This window comes from Sebastes umbrosus, chromosome 21 (assembly GCF_015220745.1).
Source record: "Sebastes umbrosus isolate fSebUmb1 chromosome 21, fSebUmb1.pri, whole genome shotgun sequence".
NCBI classification, from domain to species: Eukaryota; Metazoa; Chordata; class Actinopteri; order Perciformes; family Sebastidae; genus Sebastes; species Sebastes umbrosus.
The window spans coordinates 5227871-5248533 of NC_051289.1; the positions used below are offsets into that span (position 1 = coordinate 5227871).

At 42.7% G+C, this 20663-nt stretch overlaps 1 protein-coding gene and 1 long non-coding RNA gene across 8 annotated transcripts in view; one reads left to right on the forward strand and one right to left on the reverse strand.

Annotated features, from left to right (window-relative positions):
- LOC119480267 (rho GTPase-activating protein 21) overlaps window positions 1–20663 on the reverse strand; it is a 94238-nt gene that overhangs the window by 13538 nt on the left and 60037 nt on the right. For 4 of the 7 annotated variants that reach the window (XM_037756381.1, XM_037756382.1, XM_037756380.1 and 1 more), the window contains exons 4-8: window positions 14339–14431; window positions 12676–12754; window positions 12225–12279; window positions 9552–9575; window positions 6153–8115 (exon numbers count right to left, since the gene is read on the reverse strand). In XM_037756381.1, the coding sequence (XP_037612309.1) occupies window positions 6153–8115; window positions 9552–9575; window positions 12225–12279; window positions 12676–12754; window positions 14339–14431 (2214 nt within the window). Of the gene's footprint in view, window positions 1–6152; window positions 8116–8846; window positions 9440–9551; window positions 9576–9789; window positions 10137–12224; window positions 12280–12675; window positions 12755–14338; window positions 14432–20663 lie in introns of those variants that run through there. The other 3 variants (XM_037756379.1, XM_037756385.1, XM_037756384.1) reach the window with 3 other exon arrangements.
- Window positions 204–11756, forward strand: LOC119480269. Its single transcript, XR_005204863.1, has 4 exons — window positions 204–214; window positions 4343–4346; window positions 8332–8336; window positions 11613–11756. It is a non-coding gene; the product is annotated as an uncharacterized LOC119480269 (long non-coding RNA).

Genomic DNA, 20663 nt, shown 5'->3' on the forward strand with positions numbered 1-20663 from the left:
CGGTAAGTTCCCGACTGGGAAAGTTCATGTGAACGCCCCCTCAAACTGGAACAACAACTCAGAAAGTTGGCAAAAATTTTCATACGCGACTTGCCAAGTTGACGTCATGTTACGCAGAAACATGGCAGACGAAAGTAAATGTTGGGTTGATGGTAAGAGACTTTTTATTAATTCACAAGAAATTGTATATACATTTTTTGCTCACATGTAGTTTGTAATATGATATGAGGTTGTAACTGTTAGTTGCTGTCCATGTAGAGTGACCTAGATTAGTTAGAAAAGTTATTATTTGCAAGTAGGGTAAGCCAATCATAGGCAGAGTAGGGTGGGTCATGCCCTCACCATCCTAGGAAAACAAACATTGCCTTCAGTAGTAGGTACACTGTGTAGTATTTCCCCACTGCGTGGAAGCATGTTCTTTATTACTCCTGCTAAACTCCTATACAACCTTGGCATAAATTCAGCCGCAGTCTGCAACAGGAAATAACATACAGTAAATTAAATCATCCAAAAACAAAGGCTAATTCATCTCTGCTATCTCCACTTGAATAAACATTTCAGCAGGCAGCAATAAAGCGCTGTGATAAGGGCTCATGGGGCTGAAGCAAAGTGATGCAGACAGAGACGCAGTCCGTCAGACAGTAGATACTCTAGGTGTTTCATCTCCGATAAGCTGGTCCACACCTTCCCTTTAAATACACACACACACGCTGGGTAGTCAGCTAACATTACATCATCGCAGACACGGCCGTGTCATAACGTCTGATATGCAATATCAGCAAGATGGCGAGCCCTAAAAACAAATGAAGAGACGCGTACGATGAATCATATCAGCGACTGTGGTGATGCAGGAAGGGCAGGTGAAACCTGATGTAGCACTACCAACATATGAGCGCACTTCACATGTTATTTGACTTACATTACACTGCCTTCATTACAAAAATACCATTACAAGTCAAAGATCAAGAGTAAAATGATTAAATTCCCACCAATGCAATGCACTACACGACATGTAATATGAAACATCTGATCTGTTTGTTAGTTGTGTACAGATCACTGCTGTAAAATCTCTCTCCCCTCAAACCTCAAAGAAATCTCCCACGACACTGCAAACCTCATTTCTGCCCGGCAGATGCCAATTTCATTTAATTGCTTGTTTGTATACCTCCAGTCCTGTTTCTGGGAAAACGGCGGCAGTCAGTGATGTCTGACACGTACAATTACAATTTATTTTTCAGAGGAATGTCAGCTGTAGACATCAAGATTGGCTTTAAACATGCAGATGCAGATCTTCAAACAAATAGTTACACATTTTGGGAAATAAGCTTATTTGCTGAGAGGTAGATGAAAAGATCCAATACTACTCTATTTTTACTCTAACCAAAGAACTTATATTGATGAAGTGAAAGCCAGTTGTTCATTCCATTGCAACATTAGCACCCAGCAGCAGAGCTACGCTTTCGCCATTTTGGACTGAAAGCGACTACCGGACGCCGGTAAAACGTCCGTCTACAAAGTGCCGTACAAACTCTATCGTCATAATTTGAATGTCTCTACTGAAATTGCCTGTTTCTACAATAAAAACATTATTAATATGCATACTATTATAACAATTTACTTACTTACTTATTTATTTATTAAACTTTTTTGCCCTGCTGCTTCCCAGAAGAGCATAAAATGAGCAATGGACATAAATGGAAAAAATCCAGCACACAGATTTTGATTTTGATACCATACAACTCCATTAAATTCTGTTTATGTCATGACGCTACTAGAACTACTAGCTACTGGCCGATAGCCGGTTGTTTGGGAACAGAGATGTTAATACATCCACCGCGGTGCAGGCTTACAGCACATCACTGGTGTTAAACACAGAACACTGGGACATGCTGAAATCATACTGTAATCTTATCTAGAAAAGTGAGAGCTGAGGTGTGTTTGTGTATACGGAGGGAAATGTTGCTGGAAGAGGATATGATTAACACCTGCAGGTTCTGGGGCATGAAGACACACAATGAGCTGCTCTCATTTGCTGCTGTTGAGTCACTAATGATGACGCAAATGAGGATGCAAGGTCGAGTTCAAGCTTGTTTGGTTATGTCAGCCGATTAGTTGGCAGAGATATGAAAAGACACGATACTAAACAACTTTTTTTTTAATTGTAAATTTGTGGTTTAAATACCCCGACGAGTAAATATAGAACTCAGTGATACTATGATGCTTTGGCTTTGGTACGAACGCATTCAGTTTCTGAGGAAAAAGCAAAGATTTCTCCTCAAAAAGGGAGGACGTGACTTTTCACATGTACTTTAGCAGCACCAGTTGTGCTCTGTTCCCAGTACAAAATGTTTGGCAGACACCTAATGTACAGCAGTTGTTCCACTTATTGTTTGGAGCTGTACTACGAAGCTGCAGGAATGCTCTTATTTCTCTTGTTATGTCACAGCCCATTAGGTTCTTGGGTTTCTCTTGCTGTACAACACTGGGGGGAAATATGAGACATTTCAGAGAGTGGGTTGGGGGGTTTATTGAGTTGGAGAGCAGCTCTGTGTATGTGTGTATACGTGTGTGTGTGTGTGCGTGCTGCCCTACTCAGATGCCAAAGGGTGGTTTGAATATGTCATGGTTGCCTTCAGCACAGTGTCACGCTGTCACGTAATCACCTGACTCGATGTCACCCTGAGTTCAAAATGCCACAAGGAACCAATTTGTTTTAGCATTTAAATATCTAAATAACATGATCTGCTGTGACTGTAACTTGAGTAAAGTACAGTAATATGCCTGAAATTAATAAATGACACCGCTTTCATGACCTGGGACGAGTGGTTTCATTGGCAACACACTAAAACACATACTGTACACTTGTTTTTTTACTTAATCAAACACTATTCTCAGGGTTTCCATCAGTGTATTATGGATTTTTATGATGTTTTTTAAACTAAAATGTGCTATACAAGTAGCAATCTCCTTTAAAGGGATCGTATGTAACTTTTATACGTATAAATTGTTGTTTTTTTTTAAACACACGCCAATGTGTGAACCGGTTCTAACCTAACCTAAAAAAATGAGACCTTCTGCAACTTTGTGGGTTTCCTTTATCAGCCTATAGACGGCTTCTAATGTGAAGAAACCGGGCCCGTTTTTCTGGGGAAATCCAACAGATGTGACGTCATAAGTTCCTTAGCCGTAAATAACGTTCGGTTAGAAATGGAGTCCACTAAAGACAACAAACAAAGAGCCGCCACCACAACTCAGACTCCAACAAAAACTCCACAGAAGCACAAAAAAAGTGTATATCTAGTTATATCTAGTGAGGCGCGTCTCGCAAAACAGGAATGTGACCGACGTCAGTCGAAAACTAATGTTGTGGGAGTGTGTGTGCAAGTGGGAAGTGAGTGGTGAAGCAAGAGAGAGAGAGCAGTGGCGAAACAAGCAAGCAGCGGAGCAGAAGAGAGTTAGTTTAGCTTTAAGAATATCAAGGAAATGCAGTTTGAGCAGATACTCTTTTTTCCCTGCTGAGTGAAGTGACGGCGGGGTTTAACTCTGGAGCGAGTAACGTTATCGACTCCGCGCCAGGAGACCAAAACTACGATGTCTCCCCTGTGCCTTCTGACCACCCTCGGGAGGCTGAAGCAGGAAAAGTTAACACTAGGACATCGATTCATGGAGGGACGTTAGTTTGGTAAGCTAACATTACTGCCAAGCATGTGAAATATATGGTGATATCATGGATTTAGCTGCTAATGTTGCTAAACAACATGATGGCTGTCAATCACGTTCAGTCTCGTGTGTGTCGGTAGTGCGAGCACAAGCCGAGCAACAGGCCGCTGACTGTCATTGACTTAACGGCCACAGGTGTCACTGTTAACAAGCAATTTCTGATTCTTACAGAGAGTCCCTTTAAGGACTAACTTGTGCGTAGGTTGTGTGTACGTTAGCAACTGTTGGTATGTACAGTTGAGAAAATGTCCTCACCGTGACATCTAATTCTAACAAGGGGTATTTCCTTTAAGACACAAGACTACCATTATTTCTGATGATCCACACTTTATCCTCGATGACATTTGGACACAATAGATGTACTATGAGAAGTAAGGCCGCAATGGAAAGGCTTACACTTGATTATCAAGTGATCATTGAATGCACCAACTCCTAAAGCAGAAGGGAGCTTCGGGTGCTTTTTTGTAATTTGGTTCCTATGGAGAGAGATATTTAAAGTGTTATGCCCCACTAATATTGGACAGGAATACCAGATAGGCCACCTTAAACTGTGGATTTTGAGATAGGATTGTCCACAGTGTGTGTAGTGTATACTGTATATCAGAGGTTTTCAAAGTGGGAGTTGGGTTTCCCCAGGAGGGCTCAAAACACTGCTTTATTTCATGTACGTACTGTATCATAATGGCATGTATATCAGCCGTCCTCGGTCCTCGCAGTTGGCCGTTGGCTGTAGTCTTCGCAGTGTGTTTGAGTGCAATTTTATGGCCAAGACGCAGGCGACGCAACTGTTCTCTGATGTCGGTTTGGTGTGTCTGGAACTTTACATTAGTTCTAACATTAGTCAAAGACCACATAGAATAGTCTAAATGTGTGTGACTTGGTTAAAGAGATATTCTGAGATACAGTAGTTTGGGGGAATTTTAGTGTTTTTCCCACTTTCCCAAAGTCAGAACTAATAATTGCCTCAGGACAGACATTTTTTATGTATTTGGTGTAGCGAGAAGTTACGTCACACAGCAATATTAGGTCTTGATCCCATAAGCATCCAGTAATTGAGCGAAACTAAGCGAGTGAACTTGGGGGTGGGGGTTCAAGCTTTTTCTGAGGGGAGTCTCCATTACAAGTCAAAAAGAACAAAAATCTAAATGATTGAATTTCTGCAAATGTACTGATGCATTTCTTTAACTTTCAACAACACAACTTTAACATGAAACATCTGATCTGTTTGTTAGTTGTGCACATATTACTGCCATGAAATCTCTCTCCCCTCAAACCTTCAACCTGCTATACATACAGTATACACAGACACACACCCTCTTGTTTGCAACTGCAGCTGAGTTATTCTCTCTGGTGAATGCTAGAAGTATCAGAACATGTAAATCCCTGATAGAATTTCACAATGGTAATAGTACCAAGCCTAATAGAGGTAAATCTATTAATAGGACGTAGGACGTTTTACAAACTATCATCGGCGGAAATGGGCTCTGATAGTGGCCAATGGCTGCACAGACGCCACTAGTCACATGGAGACGTACATCCCCATTTCACATGGAGGCTCCATACACAAAGTCAGGGAGAAAAAAAAGTCATCTCTTGAATATATAACGCAACACTATCAGCTCTTCGTACCAGATACAAGACAGGCAGACAGGGAGGAAAAGAAATCATTCACTGTTACTTTAACTTGCTTACTGAACCAATTTGGCGTTCTCTCTTCCAAATAATCCAGCCACGTGAAATGAAATGGCTCACTTTAGGATCCTCCTTACCCCGGGAATATGCTCGAACATTAATGGTTTATAAGAGAGGCATTTAACAATGTACCAGACGCGTGACAGAAGTAATCCTGTCCAGTCATACTGTAAGCCACAGAACAGCACCCATTGTGAATAAATAGAACATATTCCAATGATATAATCCATCCAATCACACTTCAGGATATTCTCTTACGAAGGATTCACAGCGACAGTGACAAAAGCATTTTTTTCCACAGCACAACCAGTTGTACAGGGACTTTCCCTAAATAAAACACAGTCTAAAGTTTCCTGATTTGCATCTACAGCATTTCCTGATTTAGATAAGGAAACGTCACATCAATAAGTGAACAAGATTAAGATCTGGCCAAGCATTCGATGCCAACTTTCGCTACTTGATGCTATAAACAAATTTTGGTCTGCAGTCAAAGATGATCAAAGTTCAAAACACCAGACCTAACTGGACATGTCAGAACATGTATATAATAAGCTATCAGCTCATTAGAAGCATGGTGTGAATTTGGTACATATTCAAATTAGCTGCCAAGCTTTCATGCATAAACATACTTTTTCACAAACACATGCTGTGTAATTGCTTCTACCCCGACTGCCCTGTCACGGCTGTTGCTATAGAAACAGGAAGAGTTTAAGGCGGTGTAGAGGCGAGTGCAGTCTTACCTATGAAGGGGATTGAATCCAGGGAGTCGTCCAAGTTGACGGAGCCAGACTTGTGTCGTGTGTCTCCGAGCCTTCTTAGATGCATCTCCCTGAAGCTGTCATTAGACGTCCAGCACATCGCTCCATCGGCGGAGCCTGCCTTCACCAACGGTGGTGACTTGTGAGTCACTCGTCCCTGGTTGTCATTAACAGCCAGCACATAGGACGGAGGGCGGATGTGGGGAGGCCCGGAGTTTTTGTCCCTTCTTAGGACGACGACTGTCGCATCCCGTCCTTGTACACCCTCTGCGAGACCGCCGTTAGTCTGTAAAAGGGCGCCGGTGGAACTGGAGATTTCTCTGACTTTTGGCTTTTGGGTCAAAGCTCCGTTAGTGGTGGAGGGGCCAGAAGAAGAGGCAGGAACTGCACTTTGTCTCTGCAGGGGCAGTTTAGAGGAGGTACCAGAGCATGAGGAGGACCTGGCTGCCAACCCACCCTCTGCCCTGCTCTCTGTCTTCAGACTGTCAGCCCTGCTTCTGAGCTGCAGGTGAAGAGGGGAGGAGTAGCCCAGGTGGTTGCCCACGATGTTAGCTCTTTGGTCTTTAAGAGGGTCTGTGGTTTTAGTGGAGGACAAGGCAGGCGAAGGGTCTGAGATGGAGTTTTTGACAGGCAGACGCGATGGTCTCAGTATGACACTGTCTGTCCTAAGAACAGAATCCGTCGTACCTTTAGTAAACGAAGGAGCAGAGTTCGATAATCCACTTCCTCGCCCTCCTCCCTTCTGTCCAGTGAGACTCCTGTTCAGATGAGGTAAAGCTCTCAGGCTTGTCCCCTGCCTGCTAGCTCTGGCTTCTTCCCCCCGACACAGCAGCAGCCTGTCCTCCAAAGCTACCTGATCTCCAAAGACAGCCAATCCACCTGCTTCTCCAGGCTGCTGCCCCAGGTAATCACAAGACCGCGCCCGAGGTTTCGGTGCTCCTGCGGGGTTGGAGAAAGGCAGGGCATCCTCGGAAGCACTCCGAGGCCAATTCCTGATTGTCCTCTCTGCTCCGCCTCCGAGCCTCTCTTGGGAGACGCTACGTAACGGAGTCGCTGCAGTGCTCGCATCCATCCCGCGGTCATTGGAGGTGCTTCTCCGTCTGACCTGGGAGCCCAGTGCCCCTTTCTGACTGGCGCTCTGAGGAGGCGGTGTACGCTGCTGGGCGTAGGCGGAGCTGGAGTTGGCAGCCGCACGCAAGCTGTCCAAGCGCTCCTGGATGGTGCGGCAGCCATACGTGTGCAGCCTCTTGGCGTCTATATAGTCCTTATAGGTCGTGTAGGTTTTCCAGTCGATGTTCTGGTGCGGAGAGGTGGAGGGGGCTGTGGGAGAGGGCGAGTAGTGGTTGGCGCTGGGTGAGATGGCAGTGGAGAACGTGTCCGGTGAGGCAGCGGTGGACCGTACAGGTGGAGATAACGTGTCAGAGTAGAGCGGACCAGGTCTTGAGGAAGGGGAGTAGCTTTCTATGGGACGGGAAGAGGGGTACTGCAACTGTGCGCCCCCAGGTACTGAGGGAATAAGGGGTCTCGGTCTAGTTGAGCCAGAATCTGCTGGAGGACTGAACCGGTTTTCCTCTGTCCTGTGGCTGGGTCCAGCCCGAGCCACCCGGGACCCCTTGTCAACTGGATCAGGAGGCATTGCCGCTGTCCTCACATTCTCAGTGCAGACACACGCCACTGTCTGAGATTTTGACGTCTGTTGGGGCGGAGGAGATGGCGGAACGGGGATTTCGAGCCGGTAGCTCTTTTCCAGGGACCCCCCTCTTCTGATTGGCCCCTGAGCCGTCCCTCGAGGGGTCTCGCTGACCATGGCGGGCTCCGTTGTCTGAGCCATGCCAGCGGCCTTAACTTCTATCCGAGGGTAGCATATGGGAGGGGGCTCGGGGATGTTCTGGGCATTTCCGCTGTACGCATCATTCCCTTTGAGGTATGCATCCTGGGAGTACGCCTGCAAGAGATTATAGGACATTATGTCACTTCAGTTGCTGAGAGGTTGGAAAGCTAAAATAGATCACACCCAACCAGGGACAGAATACAGTAGAACAGGGAGTGCTGTAGACCTGCTAGTGAATCAGACTTCTCAATAAATGCAAATCCAAGAGCACAAAGTCCGATCTAGATGATTCATTTACTGCAATGACTTCATCTTTCTTTGCCATTACAGCAAAAGTATCAATCTTCTGTTTCTAAAATACCTCATCTGCACCACGGCAATGTGGTTCCTCACATTTTGACAGCAGAGAAAGAGTGGTAATCCACTGGTGTCATTCATTGACAAGAGTCTCTGTGTGAGCTGATGAGATTATCAGCAAGGCAAACACTGTTACTGCATTCCCTCAAGAGAACTGTAAGTGACAGATAGACAACTGGAACCAGCCCGTCTATAGCAATAAAACAACAAGCATGCTAAATGTAGACACATAGCGCTCCAGTGCTGTTTCTCCAAATCAAACACACTCTGCTTCAGTTACAGTTTCTCAACCTTTTCCTAGGAGACTGCAAACAAATGTTACAGCATGCCATGGTACAAATTAACTGCCCTGAGAAGTAACAGATGTGAAAGAGTGGGAAAAAGGGATAGCCAGAAAGGCAAATAAGTAGAGAGAGAAGGCTGGAAAGTCCAGAATAAACCCCACAGAGCCAGGAGTGAGGATTAAGCTGACAGGGGCTTTTACCCACCTTTGGTACTGGAGAGTGTGCCCTGAGGCATGAGGAGAAGGTGAACGGGGGGCGCCTCCGTCTGCTGTTGGCAGCTAACGCTACTTCTGTCAGCATGGTTCCGCAACTGTACTGTCCCTGTGGCAACTAGGGTACTTCCCTCGATTAAAACTTGAACTAAAACACTTGAATTTAGCTAGTTATAACCCTGCGTGGACCACTCCTGGTTGCATATTGAATGAAGAGGCTGTATTCCCTCATCCCTTCAGCGCACAAGCTCTTGAGAAAATGAAAGGGAGAGAGTCAAGGTGTTGGACTTTAATCGATAGCACTCTACCTGAGGTGTCAGGTTACAATTGCACTGACAGCAGCAGCAGCAGCAGTGAGTCTGCTGTTTGGTGCCTCCCTCTGGATCTGTCATACAGTTAAATGGAAACCAATTTCCTCAATACGGAAAGTACAGAGCAAAGTGGTTGGAGTCTGCTGACATGTGAAGTCACATCATTTGTGTTTACACTACACACATCTTTCCCTCAACCTGCTATTTGGGGAAATACCCTAAAATCACCCACATATGCTCAACCACAGTACACTTAACTGCACAGACGGGAAGTATATTTGTTTTTTTTGGGGTTTGCCAGCTTCTATGTGTGCAAAGACATGCTCTAAAGGGGTCATAAGAGAAACAGAAATTAAAAGGAAAGTTAGTGTAGTTTCCAGTCTTACCAGAGCAGTGATATCCCTGGAAAACTGCAGTCCACAGGTTAGAGAAGGGCAAGCAGAGAGAGCGAAAAGGGGAATAAAGAGAAGTACACAGGTGAGCATAAAGAAATGAGAGGTACAATGAGAGACAGGCAACTTCTCTGACTTCAGCGCAGGCTAAAAATACACTCGCTGAGCAGAGACATCACAGTCGGAGATGAAGAAGAAGAAAGAAGAATAGAGGTGAACTCCTTCCTGAGACCTGAATATCTTCGGAGTTGCTCTTCATCCCCATTATTTCCTCCTCTCACCCCACGTCTTCCTCCACCCAGCTGCAGTCAAAATACATGTTTTCTGCTTCCTCTCTCCCTCAACATACTCAGCATTTTCCTCCCTTTGCTCTGTCACTCTCACCTGCTCACTGTGGTACCTCCCCTCCCCCTCTCTGGTGTCTCAGTGGCTCTCGCACAACAAACACTCCCTCTTCGAGCCTCTTTCATCCTCTCGCTCATCTGTCAGACGCCGCTCTATCTATCTATAGGTTCACTTTTGGGTGAGCATGACAGCACGCTTGCCTGATCCGCGCTGGCTTCCTTCCCTCGCTCACTCACTCACTCACTCACTCCTGTAAACAGTGAGCTGAGAGGAATCAGCTGACTGCAGCTGCACTCCCTCTGGTCGTGAGTGGGCTCAATGACTCCCAAAACACAATACAGACAAACATGAAGACATTTAAAAACATAGACATAGATACATCATGTGCGTCCTCCATTCATCCTTGAAAAAAATCCTGTTTTCTCCTCGTACAAAGAGGATAAAAAGGTCACACTGAGCAGCATTCATTCAGACATTTTAAAGAAATGACTTGATTGTGATTCATATCATCAAATTATATACAAACAGAAACATTTGCCAGTTAAATCACATCATGTGCCTTTAATTTTACTTTAGGTTCGTAGCACATTGTGCAACAGTATAAAACTGTCCGATGGCAGCCAGAGTTTAACGAACTGTAAAGTGAAAACAATCCTGAGAAAAAGCTAATTGCTTCATCCGAATCCCTCAGCCTTGTGAGCACTCAGACTCATTCCAAAACACCAAAAGCAAGTTTCTGTGGCTTCTGGTGAGCTGCGGCCAGCCAAGCTAACAAGCTGCAGTATGTGTGGAATTTAGCAACACAGTGAGATCTGACTCAGTTCTCTGTGAGAAGTGAGAATTTCCAAAACGGAGGTGAACAACATGTGACGACTGGTTTGACGTGGCCTGACGCTGGTTTTTATCGTCTGCGGGGCTCTGGACCCTGACTGATGGCGTGGGCTGGCTGCTCGCAACACTGAGCTCATCAGCGTGATGGGTAGAGGGGGTGTGGAGCTGCGGCAGGAAGTCTAGCTCTGCTCCTTCTCTTATTAGCTTTCTCTCACTGAAAGATCAAGCTCACATTTATGGAAACTAGAACCAAAAATATAATCAACCTGACATGAGACAATCAATGTCAGTCTTGATGTTTTGATGTTACACCATCTACGTTCTTACACGGATCAACCCTTTGACTTTCAGGTCTCTCTAAACATCATAAATAAATAATCATCCACTCTTTACTAGAGTACTGTCTGGAGTCAAATGAACTGTTTATGGTTCACTCAAGCTTGTAGCCACTAGAAGCTAATCTGCTAAGTTATTGAAAGCTTGTCAACACCTACTCTCTATTTTTTTAGGGAGTCAGTAATGAATGTAGGGACGTCAGGAGAACAGATACTTTGGTACCAAGTTGATGCCAAAATTCTGAAAACGTGACAGTACTCATTTTTCTACAGTACCGTACCGCATCCCGGGGAAGATGGAAAATGTTCCCGATAATACATTGTGAATAAAAAACCTGTGTTGAAATCGGCAGGAGAGAGCTAGTCAACATTAGCTGTTAGCAGCCGGTGGGCAACACAGTCCTACTTGGCTAAATAACGGAGCAAACTGCTAACGTACATTAGGGTTACATCGAGTTACATTATGATGCATTCAAGTTCTATTCATTAAAAATTAATATTGCGCGAAGGTAAATTATAACGTTATCATGATGTTTTTTGTGAGAAACTTGAGGCGTATCATCAGTGATTAATAATAAAATCGCGAAAACCAGTATACAAACAGTAATAAAGGAGTGTCCATTGAAGTACATGGGATTTATTGTTTTCTTTTTTAACACTGGTATCTAATTGGGTAGAAACAGTCATGAAATTTTTACTGGCATTGGTATCGACAACTAAATTTCTGGTATCGTGACATCCCCTACATGAGTCAGTATCGCTTCATAAAAAGTTTTCTGGGCTACGCTTGACGGAGTAGTTTTACTTTTTGGTAGAAGAAGATAAATATGCGTTAAGTACTGAGGTGGAGTCAGAATATGTTTAGCTTAGCTTAGCATTAAGCCTGGAAACAACAGGAAAACAGCTGTATCTGGTTTGTCTGGTGGCAGGTACAGGTTAAACAAACAAGATACAGCCAGGATACGTCCTTCATGGCCAGGTTGAAAATTACATTTTGATTGCAATTAGACTAACCTTGATAAATAACAGTTAAATAAAACAACATCGTAAAAAGGAGAACTGGTCTGGTATTCATGGTTTTCTGCTGTATAAACCGCTAAAAAAAGGGAGCATTTTTGAGCCCACTTGCAATATTTACTGATGAATGAATGCTTACCAGCTGCAGAATGTCCTCATCCTTTGGCATCACACAGAGTTCCAGTGAGGCATCGCTGACGGAGGCGAGGGCGAGGGTGAGGGGGGGTCGAGACAGAAAGAAAAACTGTTACAACACAGAGCTCAAACTGTCAAAAGTCACAGCACTTTAAGTTTGACTTGTAAAAATCGAAAGAATGAGACTCAAATAGCTGCAGTTTAATGAAGTGTGAATGAATGTTATACATGTGTGCTTGTCAGAAATAGGGAAATAATTCTCTCTGGAAACTTTTTTCCAAAGAAGTTTCACAATTGCTCCGTCTCATTTTCTGTGTTGGTCCACAAACATGAAGGCGAGTGTTGGCAGTGGAGGGATTCGATGGAAACTCGGGCATCGGGGTCTGAGTCAGTCTTTTGCATATTTCCCTTTAAAATAAATCACATAATAAAATGTGGAATGAGGCATATCTTACCTGTTCTGGATCAAGGCTATGACTTGCGAGTAAGTCTTCCCAATGATGCTCTCTCCATTCACCTTCACTATCCGGTCCCCTGGACAGAATCAGAGAATCTATCACAAACCTGCTGTTTACTGCCAACTAGAGCTCGAGTCAAAGTAATAATACCTAAATAGATAAATCTTGATCACTGAACATCAAACTCAAAGTACTAAATAGGCCTACCTAAATAAATGGTCGTTATATATTCAAGAAATAACTGTTGTGGGGAGAAATAATCTGAAAACCGGTCAGATATGACACAAATACCACTTGTCTACTTGCCGTAAAATCAGCTGTTCACCGGGACAGCAAAGGTTAAGCCAACATTTTCTCACCAACCCCCAGAAAGAATAATGCGCTAAAGGTTTTTGGACTTTTTATGGAGTGGAGAATTCTTGAGGTCAGAGGTCAAGGGAGCCCTTTGAAAATGGCGATGCCAGTTTTTCCTCGCCAAAATTTAGCGCAAGTTTGGAGTGTATATTTAACCTCCTTCTTGAAAAGCTAGTATGACATGGTTGGTACCAATGGATTCCTTAGGTTTTTCTAGTTTCATATGATACCAGTAGCTTCACTAGTTTTAAAATTCAGCCCACTACAACTTCCGAAAGATCGATTGCGTTAATGCGTTAAAGAAATTAGTGGCGTTAAAACGATTTTGCGTTAACGCGTTTACCTAAAATAAATATTAAGAGAAAATATTTTGTCTAAAATCGAATGACTTTGTCGCCTAAAACTAGACGAACTATGAAGGATAAAAATGACTAAAATGTGACTAAAACTAATAAGCATTTTCGTCTTAAGACTACGACTTAATGTAAAATAGCTGCCAAAATTAACACTGCGTCGACCTCTACTGATAAAAACAACATGACAAATAAACTCTGTACGTCTGTGTGGAATCCAGTCAATATGGTTATTGACCAAAGAAAAAAACACTCTGGAGTAGCTGCTTCCAGCACAAACACACATCTGTGTTCAGATCAAAAGGAGAATAACCAATACTTGTTTATTTTATGTGAGTATCCATGTCCATTCAAGTTTTCTGAAGATGGCCATCTCACAGGAAGAGAGGCGAGGTGAGTTTAGGGAGAGAAACGAGATAATTGTGGGAAAACACTGCACTCCCTCATCCCAGGAGAGGTGGGCGAGCAGATAAAAGCAGACAGTTTAGAGGGCTTGTCCAGGCCACTTAACATTTCCTGTAATACAGAGTGCTAATCTGGCAATAACGCTGACGGAGCTTCAGCTGTCACCTCCATTTCAGGGAAACTGGAAGGAGTTGATTCTCACCAGTTTAAAATTAGAAGTGATTCATGAATCAATAAGTGGGAGACAAAGAAAAAGACAGAATCAGGGGAAGGTTGGAATAACAGTGTGCATGTTACACTTTGTTCAACCTCCCACGATGAGCCATCTGTTATTTTGTAACTGGTATCTGTTTTGCCTGGCGGGTTACAAGGAAGTGGAATTACCTACAGTGCAAAACGTGAAGAAATCTTGGCATCAAACGGCGCTTTGAGGTCAGACGTGAGACGGGAACGGTTAATCATAAGATCATCCGGCTATCAGAAGCAGTGCAATGATCTCCATAGAGACTGTATGTGTGTGTGTTACATGTGTGTGTGTGTGTGAGTACCTGTACAGAGTCCAGCTCCGTGGGCGGGGCCTCCCTCCTTCACTTGCTTGACGAAAATGGTGTCCATTGGCTCCAGACGGTTCCGCTGTCTCCCTGGCAACAAGAGAGCACATGCACCGAGGCGATTGGTCACACACAGCGAGGAAGAAGAAGAAGAAGAGAGGCAGCCGAATCAGAACTAGGCCACACTACACTGGAACTGGAAATACAACTGCTGCAACACTGTGGCATCAGTGCACATGTCTTCTGCAGCTTTTCCACTAGTGATGTGACATGAACTACAACTTACACTGAATTTTTCTCACTCACTCAAACAACACAAATGTGAAGGATGTTCTGTTTGTAAAGTGAAATAAACTGGAAACTTGTTGAAATGTGAAAGTCTATTTATGTAGGGCTGTCAAAGTTAATGTGATAATAACACAATCTGCGATTATTAGGTTGCAGCGGGATCAGTTTTTTTAGATACTGGTATCATATGAAACAAGAAAACCTAAAGAATCCATTGGTACCAACCATGTCATACTAAGATACTCGGTCTGTCCTCGACCAAAGAAATTCTTAGTCGACTGACATTAGATTAGTTGATTTAATCAACATATCTGAGTTTCTCCAGAAAGAATCACAGAGAGATGTGTCTAGAAATAGAAACAAGTCATTCAGCATTAAAAAAAGCATAAAAAAGGACAAATGGACTAAAGGAATCTTAGTCGACTAAGCCCAAAACGACAGGTTAGTTGACTATTCGACTAAGAAGGGGCAGGCCTACAAGATTCAAAACTTTATTAACATTTCAACAGAGTTGTGCAGCAGACCCTTTTCTCATTTTGGACACATTGTGCTAGTTTAGTTTGACCAGCAACCGACTGAGTTAGCTAACTGTTGTTTCCATTACAGAGTAATCTGCCAATTATTAATGTTTGGCCTATGAAGAAAACAATAAATTCCAATTTCCTATGTACTCATGTGTGACTTCATGGACCTGCAAACTTGTTGTGTCAGGTGGAATTTGAAACTGAGCATTGTGGACCTTCTTCTTAATGGCTCTTCAATTATCTGCATTAGACTTTACTGTAACAAATCTTTATGATGCTTTAGTCAAACACGTAAGCCAAATGAATAAATGCACTTGTCAGAAAATGGTGAAAATGCCATATAGAATTTACTAAAGGTGACATCATCAACAGTCTTGTACTGTCAATGACATTGACAAGTGTGAAGCTGGATACATTTCTTCAATGATTAATCAATAATCAAAGTAGGGCTGCACGATTATGGCCAAAATGATTATTCATTTATTTTAGGGACAAAATATTTTTATTGCACTTCCACATTTAAATAAACAAAATGCTGCTTTCACTTCTATTTTTGTGCTACATATTCCTCCTAATGTACAAGACTTTGCATCAAAATGAAACTGGTGAAACACACAGTGAAACACACAGTGAAACTCCTGGAAGCAAGATAAAATAGTGCCAAAAGTTTTTACCCATAATGAAACCAACAGCTTTCATTTTCACATTGTGCTTCCTGAATTCAGTGCATTTTCGTTTTGAGAAGGCAAAATGAGTAATGTACCGTATATTACTCTTCTATTCTGGACTGCAGCCACAACATTCAAAAGTTAAAAAAAGTCTACATTAAAGTAGTTGCCTTGATGGACTAATAAAGAGATTTATTGATACTTTTAACAGCTCTGCAAAATGTCTTATTCTCAATTCTGATCAGCATTATTTCCAGAGTTTTAATTCAAAACACACACACTCTCCCTCAGTGGTAGTTCGAGACAAATAGGCTCCAAGATTTTATGAAACAACACACAGGAGAGACTAATCCGTCTCTTCCTCAGGCTATCACATCCTCTGTCCCTTAATACATCCCTCCATTGACTCTACTCTGCTGTCAGATGTGTCCTGACCTGCAGACCAGGACAGCGGGGAGAGGTCAGAGTACGCTGACAAGGCTACAAGCAAACAGGCCACAAGGGAGTTTCATATGGCGGAGGAAGGGACAGCAACGCCATGTCACGTGATGTACATGGGGCGAGCTAGTGGAGGAAATCCAGCTAATTAAGACCAAGTAAAATAACCTCTTTAAAATGCATGTATAATATGTGTTTTTATAGCAATGATGTGCTCACAATAAAGAGGGATGTCTGTGCGTCTGATTAAGACTGCAAAAGACGGCGAAATCGTCTTTCCCTGAGCCGTAAGCTTCAATCTCAGTTGGCGTCAGCTGCCTCTTAGAGCCGAGAGGCTTTGATGAAGTGCAGCATCAGAGCGTCCGTGCAAAGTGTGCAATGCTCTTTTCATGATTCACATTTACACAGCAGCAAATACGGGCATTTATGAGCCAGTGCAGAACAGCTGGACTGGAGCAGATGTGGGTTAATTCAAACTTCAAAGGTGAGAGTTGTTTAATCATCAGTTTACTCAACTTGGTTCAGGAAACCAAACCTGTAGCGTGATGGTCTGAAAGCCCTTTTCCTTAAAATCCTGACAGCGTCTATATCATTTTTGGGTTCCTGTTGGCAGAAGACATGCCAACGTTTCCTGTATGACCTGTTTTATTGTAAGCATGTCACCTTAGATGTCCTTCAGTGATGACAGTATGTCACATGCACTCTGCTGCCTCCCTCCGGTGGCTGAAAACGTTACTGCAAACAATTTAAATGTGTGATGTTCAATGTTGTGTGATTCAGAGATTAACTGTCCGACAACATCTAAGAGAAGCAACATCAACAAAGTGAGTTTAAACTGACTGATTTGCATCCAACACTGTGGCCCATTTACACCTTACAAAGAAAAACTAATCATCACCAAAAGATATTTCTACAAAATGAAAGATCACAGGTTTGATACCCATCTTATGTGTCAATTTCCCTCTCCCGACAACGGTCAATAAAGCCCCGATTTTTTGATGGTTCTTTCCAGATGTTCCTGCCATGTTTGTTTATACTTCATCACATTTGATCACGAGAGATTTTGCCAGATTTCCGTGTGTGGTGTGCCGTTTTTGCCAAATCGTTGCTGTCCACACACATTATAGGAACAAAACTGTTTAATTTACCATAACATGTCGTTATGTGTGGGGGTCTCTCACATTTTTAAACATCTGTTAAGATTTGAAAAAAACTTTTAGTGTGGGCCCGGCTGCCTTAACCGCAGTGAAGTCACTATTAAACACACTCCAGGTTTGACTGAGGTGTTCACAACAGTTGCAGGCCTGTCTCTGATCCAGTAGAAGGCAGTGCTGCACATAAAATGATTCATCTTTCTTAGTGAGGAACAATGTCAAAATTGTCAAGGGCAACACCGTATTTCCATTCATGTTCTTACAAAAACGACCTGGTGGCCGATTGCATGACAAAAACTTGATGCATGAAAAAAACGACAGTGACTCTACTGCAGGCCCTCGCAGAGTTATGATTGCACTGATGCATTTATGTGCAACATCACTGACACATTGTAGGACACGACTGACCCGAGGTGAAGGTACAGATGTTAACAAACCCCCTCCTCTTTCTCTCTCTGTGTGCTCGGCAAACTCCCAATCCCGAGCCAATCTCACCGAGCTCCAACTCTGCAGCACAAATTGGATTTCTGGAAGTTTCCGTGCCACGCAGCTGGATGAACAGGATTAAATGTGGAAATCTAAAGCTCTGGATATTTTTTTAATGCTGCCAACTGTCTTACCGAAGCATAAACTACGGTGTGGATTAATGAAATACATCAGCCTGCCTCAAAATGACTTTGGCTGTTGCAAAACACAGAATGAGAGTTGAGTAACTTCAGCTACTCTCGGGTAGACGAGGCACTTAATTTACACGTCTATGCATCATTTGACACTCCGGTAAACAGGTGCATGACTGAAGCAGAATTTGGCCTAAAAGTAGTTTTAAATAATTGCAGGTATTTTGCTCAACTAGATGGTACATAGTTGAGGTTTACCACATCAACTCCATTCAGTACAGCATTATGTAAGCTGTCAGTGTTGTAAACAAACTAATCTCCTGTTCTATTTCATGCCTGCTTTAGTTATTTATGTGGTGAATTCTTTCCCATTTGGCATCTAAAATACTAAAACAAGTCAAAACAAGTACGAAAACACTCTCTGAGTCTAATTTGGCGAGCTCTAACTGACCCTTACTGAAGTTGTTAACTGTAAACAACACATTTTTTTAAAATGTTGTGTTCCAAGCAGCCCTGCAACTAATGATTATGCTCATTATCTGATGTTTATTTTCATCAATTAATCTACTTAATTGTTTTGTCTATGAAATGACATAAAATACATAATTTGCCAGGAACCAAGGTGATGTTCACAAGTTGCTGGTTTTATCCAAATCCCAAATTCAAAATATTATGTACTGCCATATACAGAGGTTGGATGAAGTCATTGTTTTCCAAGTCACAAGTAAGTCTCAAGTCTTTCCACTCAAGTCCCAAGTCAAGACTGGCAAGTCAAGTCAACTCCCAAACTAAACTAAAAAAGTCCTATCTTTAAGTTTCTAGTCCTAAACAAGTCATAATGCGCTCTTCGCAAAATTTTAACAACAGAGTAACTGGTACCAACTGGCGCCAAGTAACATAACGTTAGTTCTTCATGGTTTCCTCCTGAAACTTGATCGGATGCGGTCAGATTGGTTGAAACAAAGAGGATCTGGGTAATCAAGTGTAAGATAATCAAATGCATGTCTCAATAATATTAATCAAAAATAGGGGTTTAGCAGTAAATAACAAAAGATAGAAATTCAGTTTGTTCAGTTCAGTTCAGTGTTTTTCCTCCACGAGTAAATCCTCTTCCCAAACAAATCAATAAAAGAGCTCTCAAAAAGTAAATAAACCCAACCTCTACGCTACTGTCGGAGTTACCTCTGGTACCGGGCAGTTGATCGTCTTCGTGGCAAAAGGCTTAAGTCCAAGTGAAGTCACAAGTCGTGGGGGTTAAAGTTCAAGTGAAGTTGCAAGCCTGTTTTGATTGTGTCAAGTCAAGTCATCAAATTTGTGGTTCACAAATGTAACTCGAGTCTACACCTCTGGCCTTATATGACAAAGAAAAGCATAAAAATCTCACATTTGAAAGGCTTGAACGAGAGATCTCTAAAAAATTATAGAAACAATTAATTGTTCATCAATAATGTTTCTGTCAATAAACCACTTGAAAAATTGGTTAATTTGTTTTAGCAACTCACATAATTTCACTATATTTCACATGTTAATACCAATATGGATATCTACAATTTCCAAAATGAATAGATGACACAACTAATTCAAGAATTTCAACTTAAAAACTTAAGTATAAAAAGCCATTGGTTGTTGGCTATTCACACATTTTTTGAGTTTTAAAGCAAGGGGAAGCATGAAAATGTCTCTATGTGAACCACACCTCACATTTCAATTATATATATGAAGCAAAAAGTCATTTCTTTTTCTTACTGTAACTTTTATAATAAAACGCTATCTGGTCCAATCTAGCAGTGCACAGTCAACGGCCTTCCCCTGGCTGGATGTCAGCGCTGCTCTCTCTGGTTTGGCGGTCGTCCCCAGCTGCACAGCTGGGCCCGGTTGTGTCGGCCAGCTCGCCGCTCCCCCCGTTGTTTTGGGTTAGATAATGTTATTCTTCAGAGGGCTGGGCCCGCTGCCCGCTCACTGCATTAACCCTGGCGTAATACCTCTCACTCCAACTCGCTGTTCTTTACCATTTGTGTCACTCAATCGCATTTACTAACACCACAACACCCACATATAAATGTACAAAAATATACAAACACCTATGCAGATGTGTTGCTTGTTCTACGCTCTGCTTTTTCTCCAACTTTCCCAACACTGAGGAGGAAGAGGAGGACTGTGTATGTGTTTAGATGGCTATCTGTGTTGGGTCTCTTCCAGCAGAGAAACATAAAAAAGAGGAGGCACACAATCCTGGCATAGTGTATCCCCCCATAGTGTGGGAAGGTCAAAGCACAAGCACACTTTACATAAATCCATAAACTCAAACTTCCTTCAAAAGAACAGCGCGCTTCATTGTCAAACTCGTCCTCAAAGAAACAGTAAGACAGCAGATGAAGCCATCGTGAAAATAAATACTGTAATTCTGTCTTAGTTTCTCCCATTCCCACGAAGAAACGCTCTGTGCGGTTCACACGCAAACTAGTCCAAACACAACTCCACTTTGAAAGCTTAAACGCTGCTAAAACAACCTGCGTACTCCACTCCTCCTGACCCTCCTTGAAAAGCGTAATAAACCCACATCCTTACAAACTGTGTCAATAGACTTTGTCAGATGGCGAAACGTCTTGTAGGTGCCAGTCTCAGACGGACGG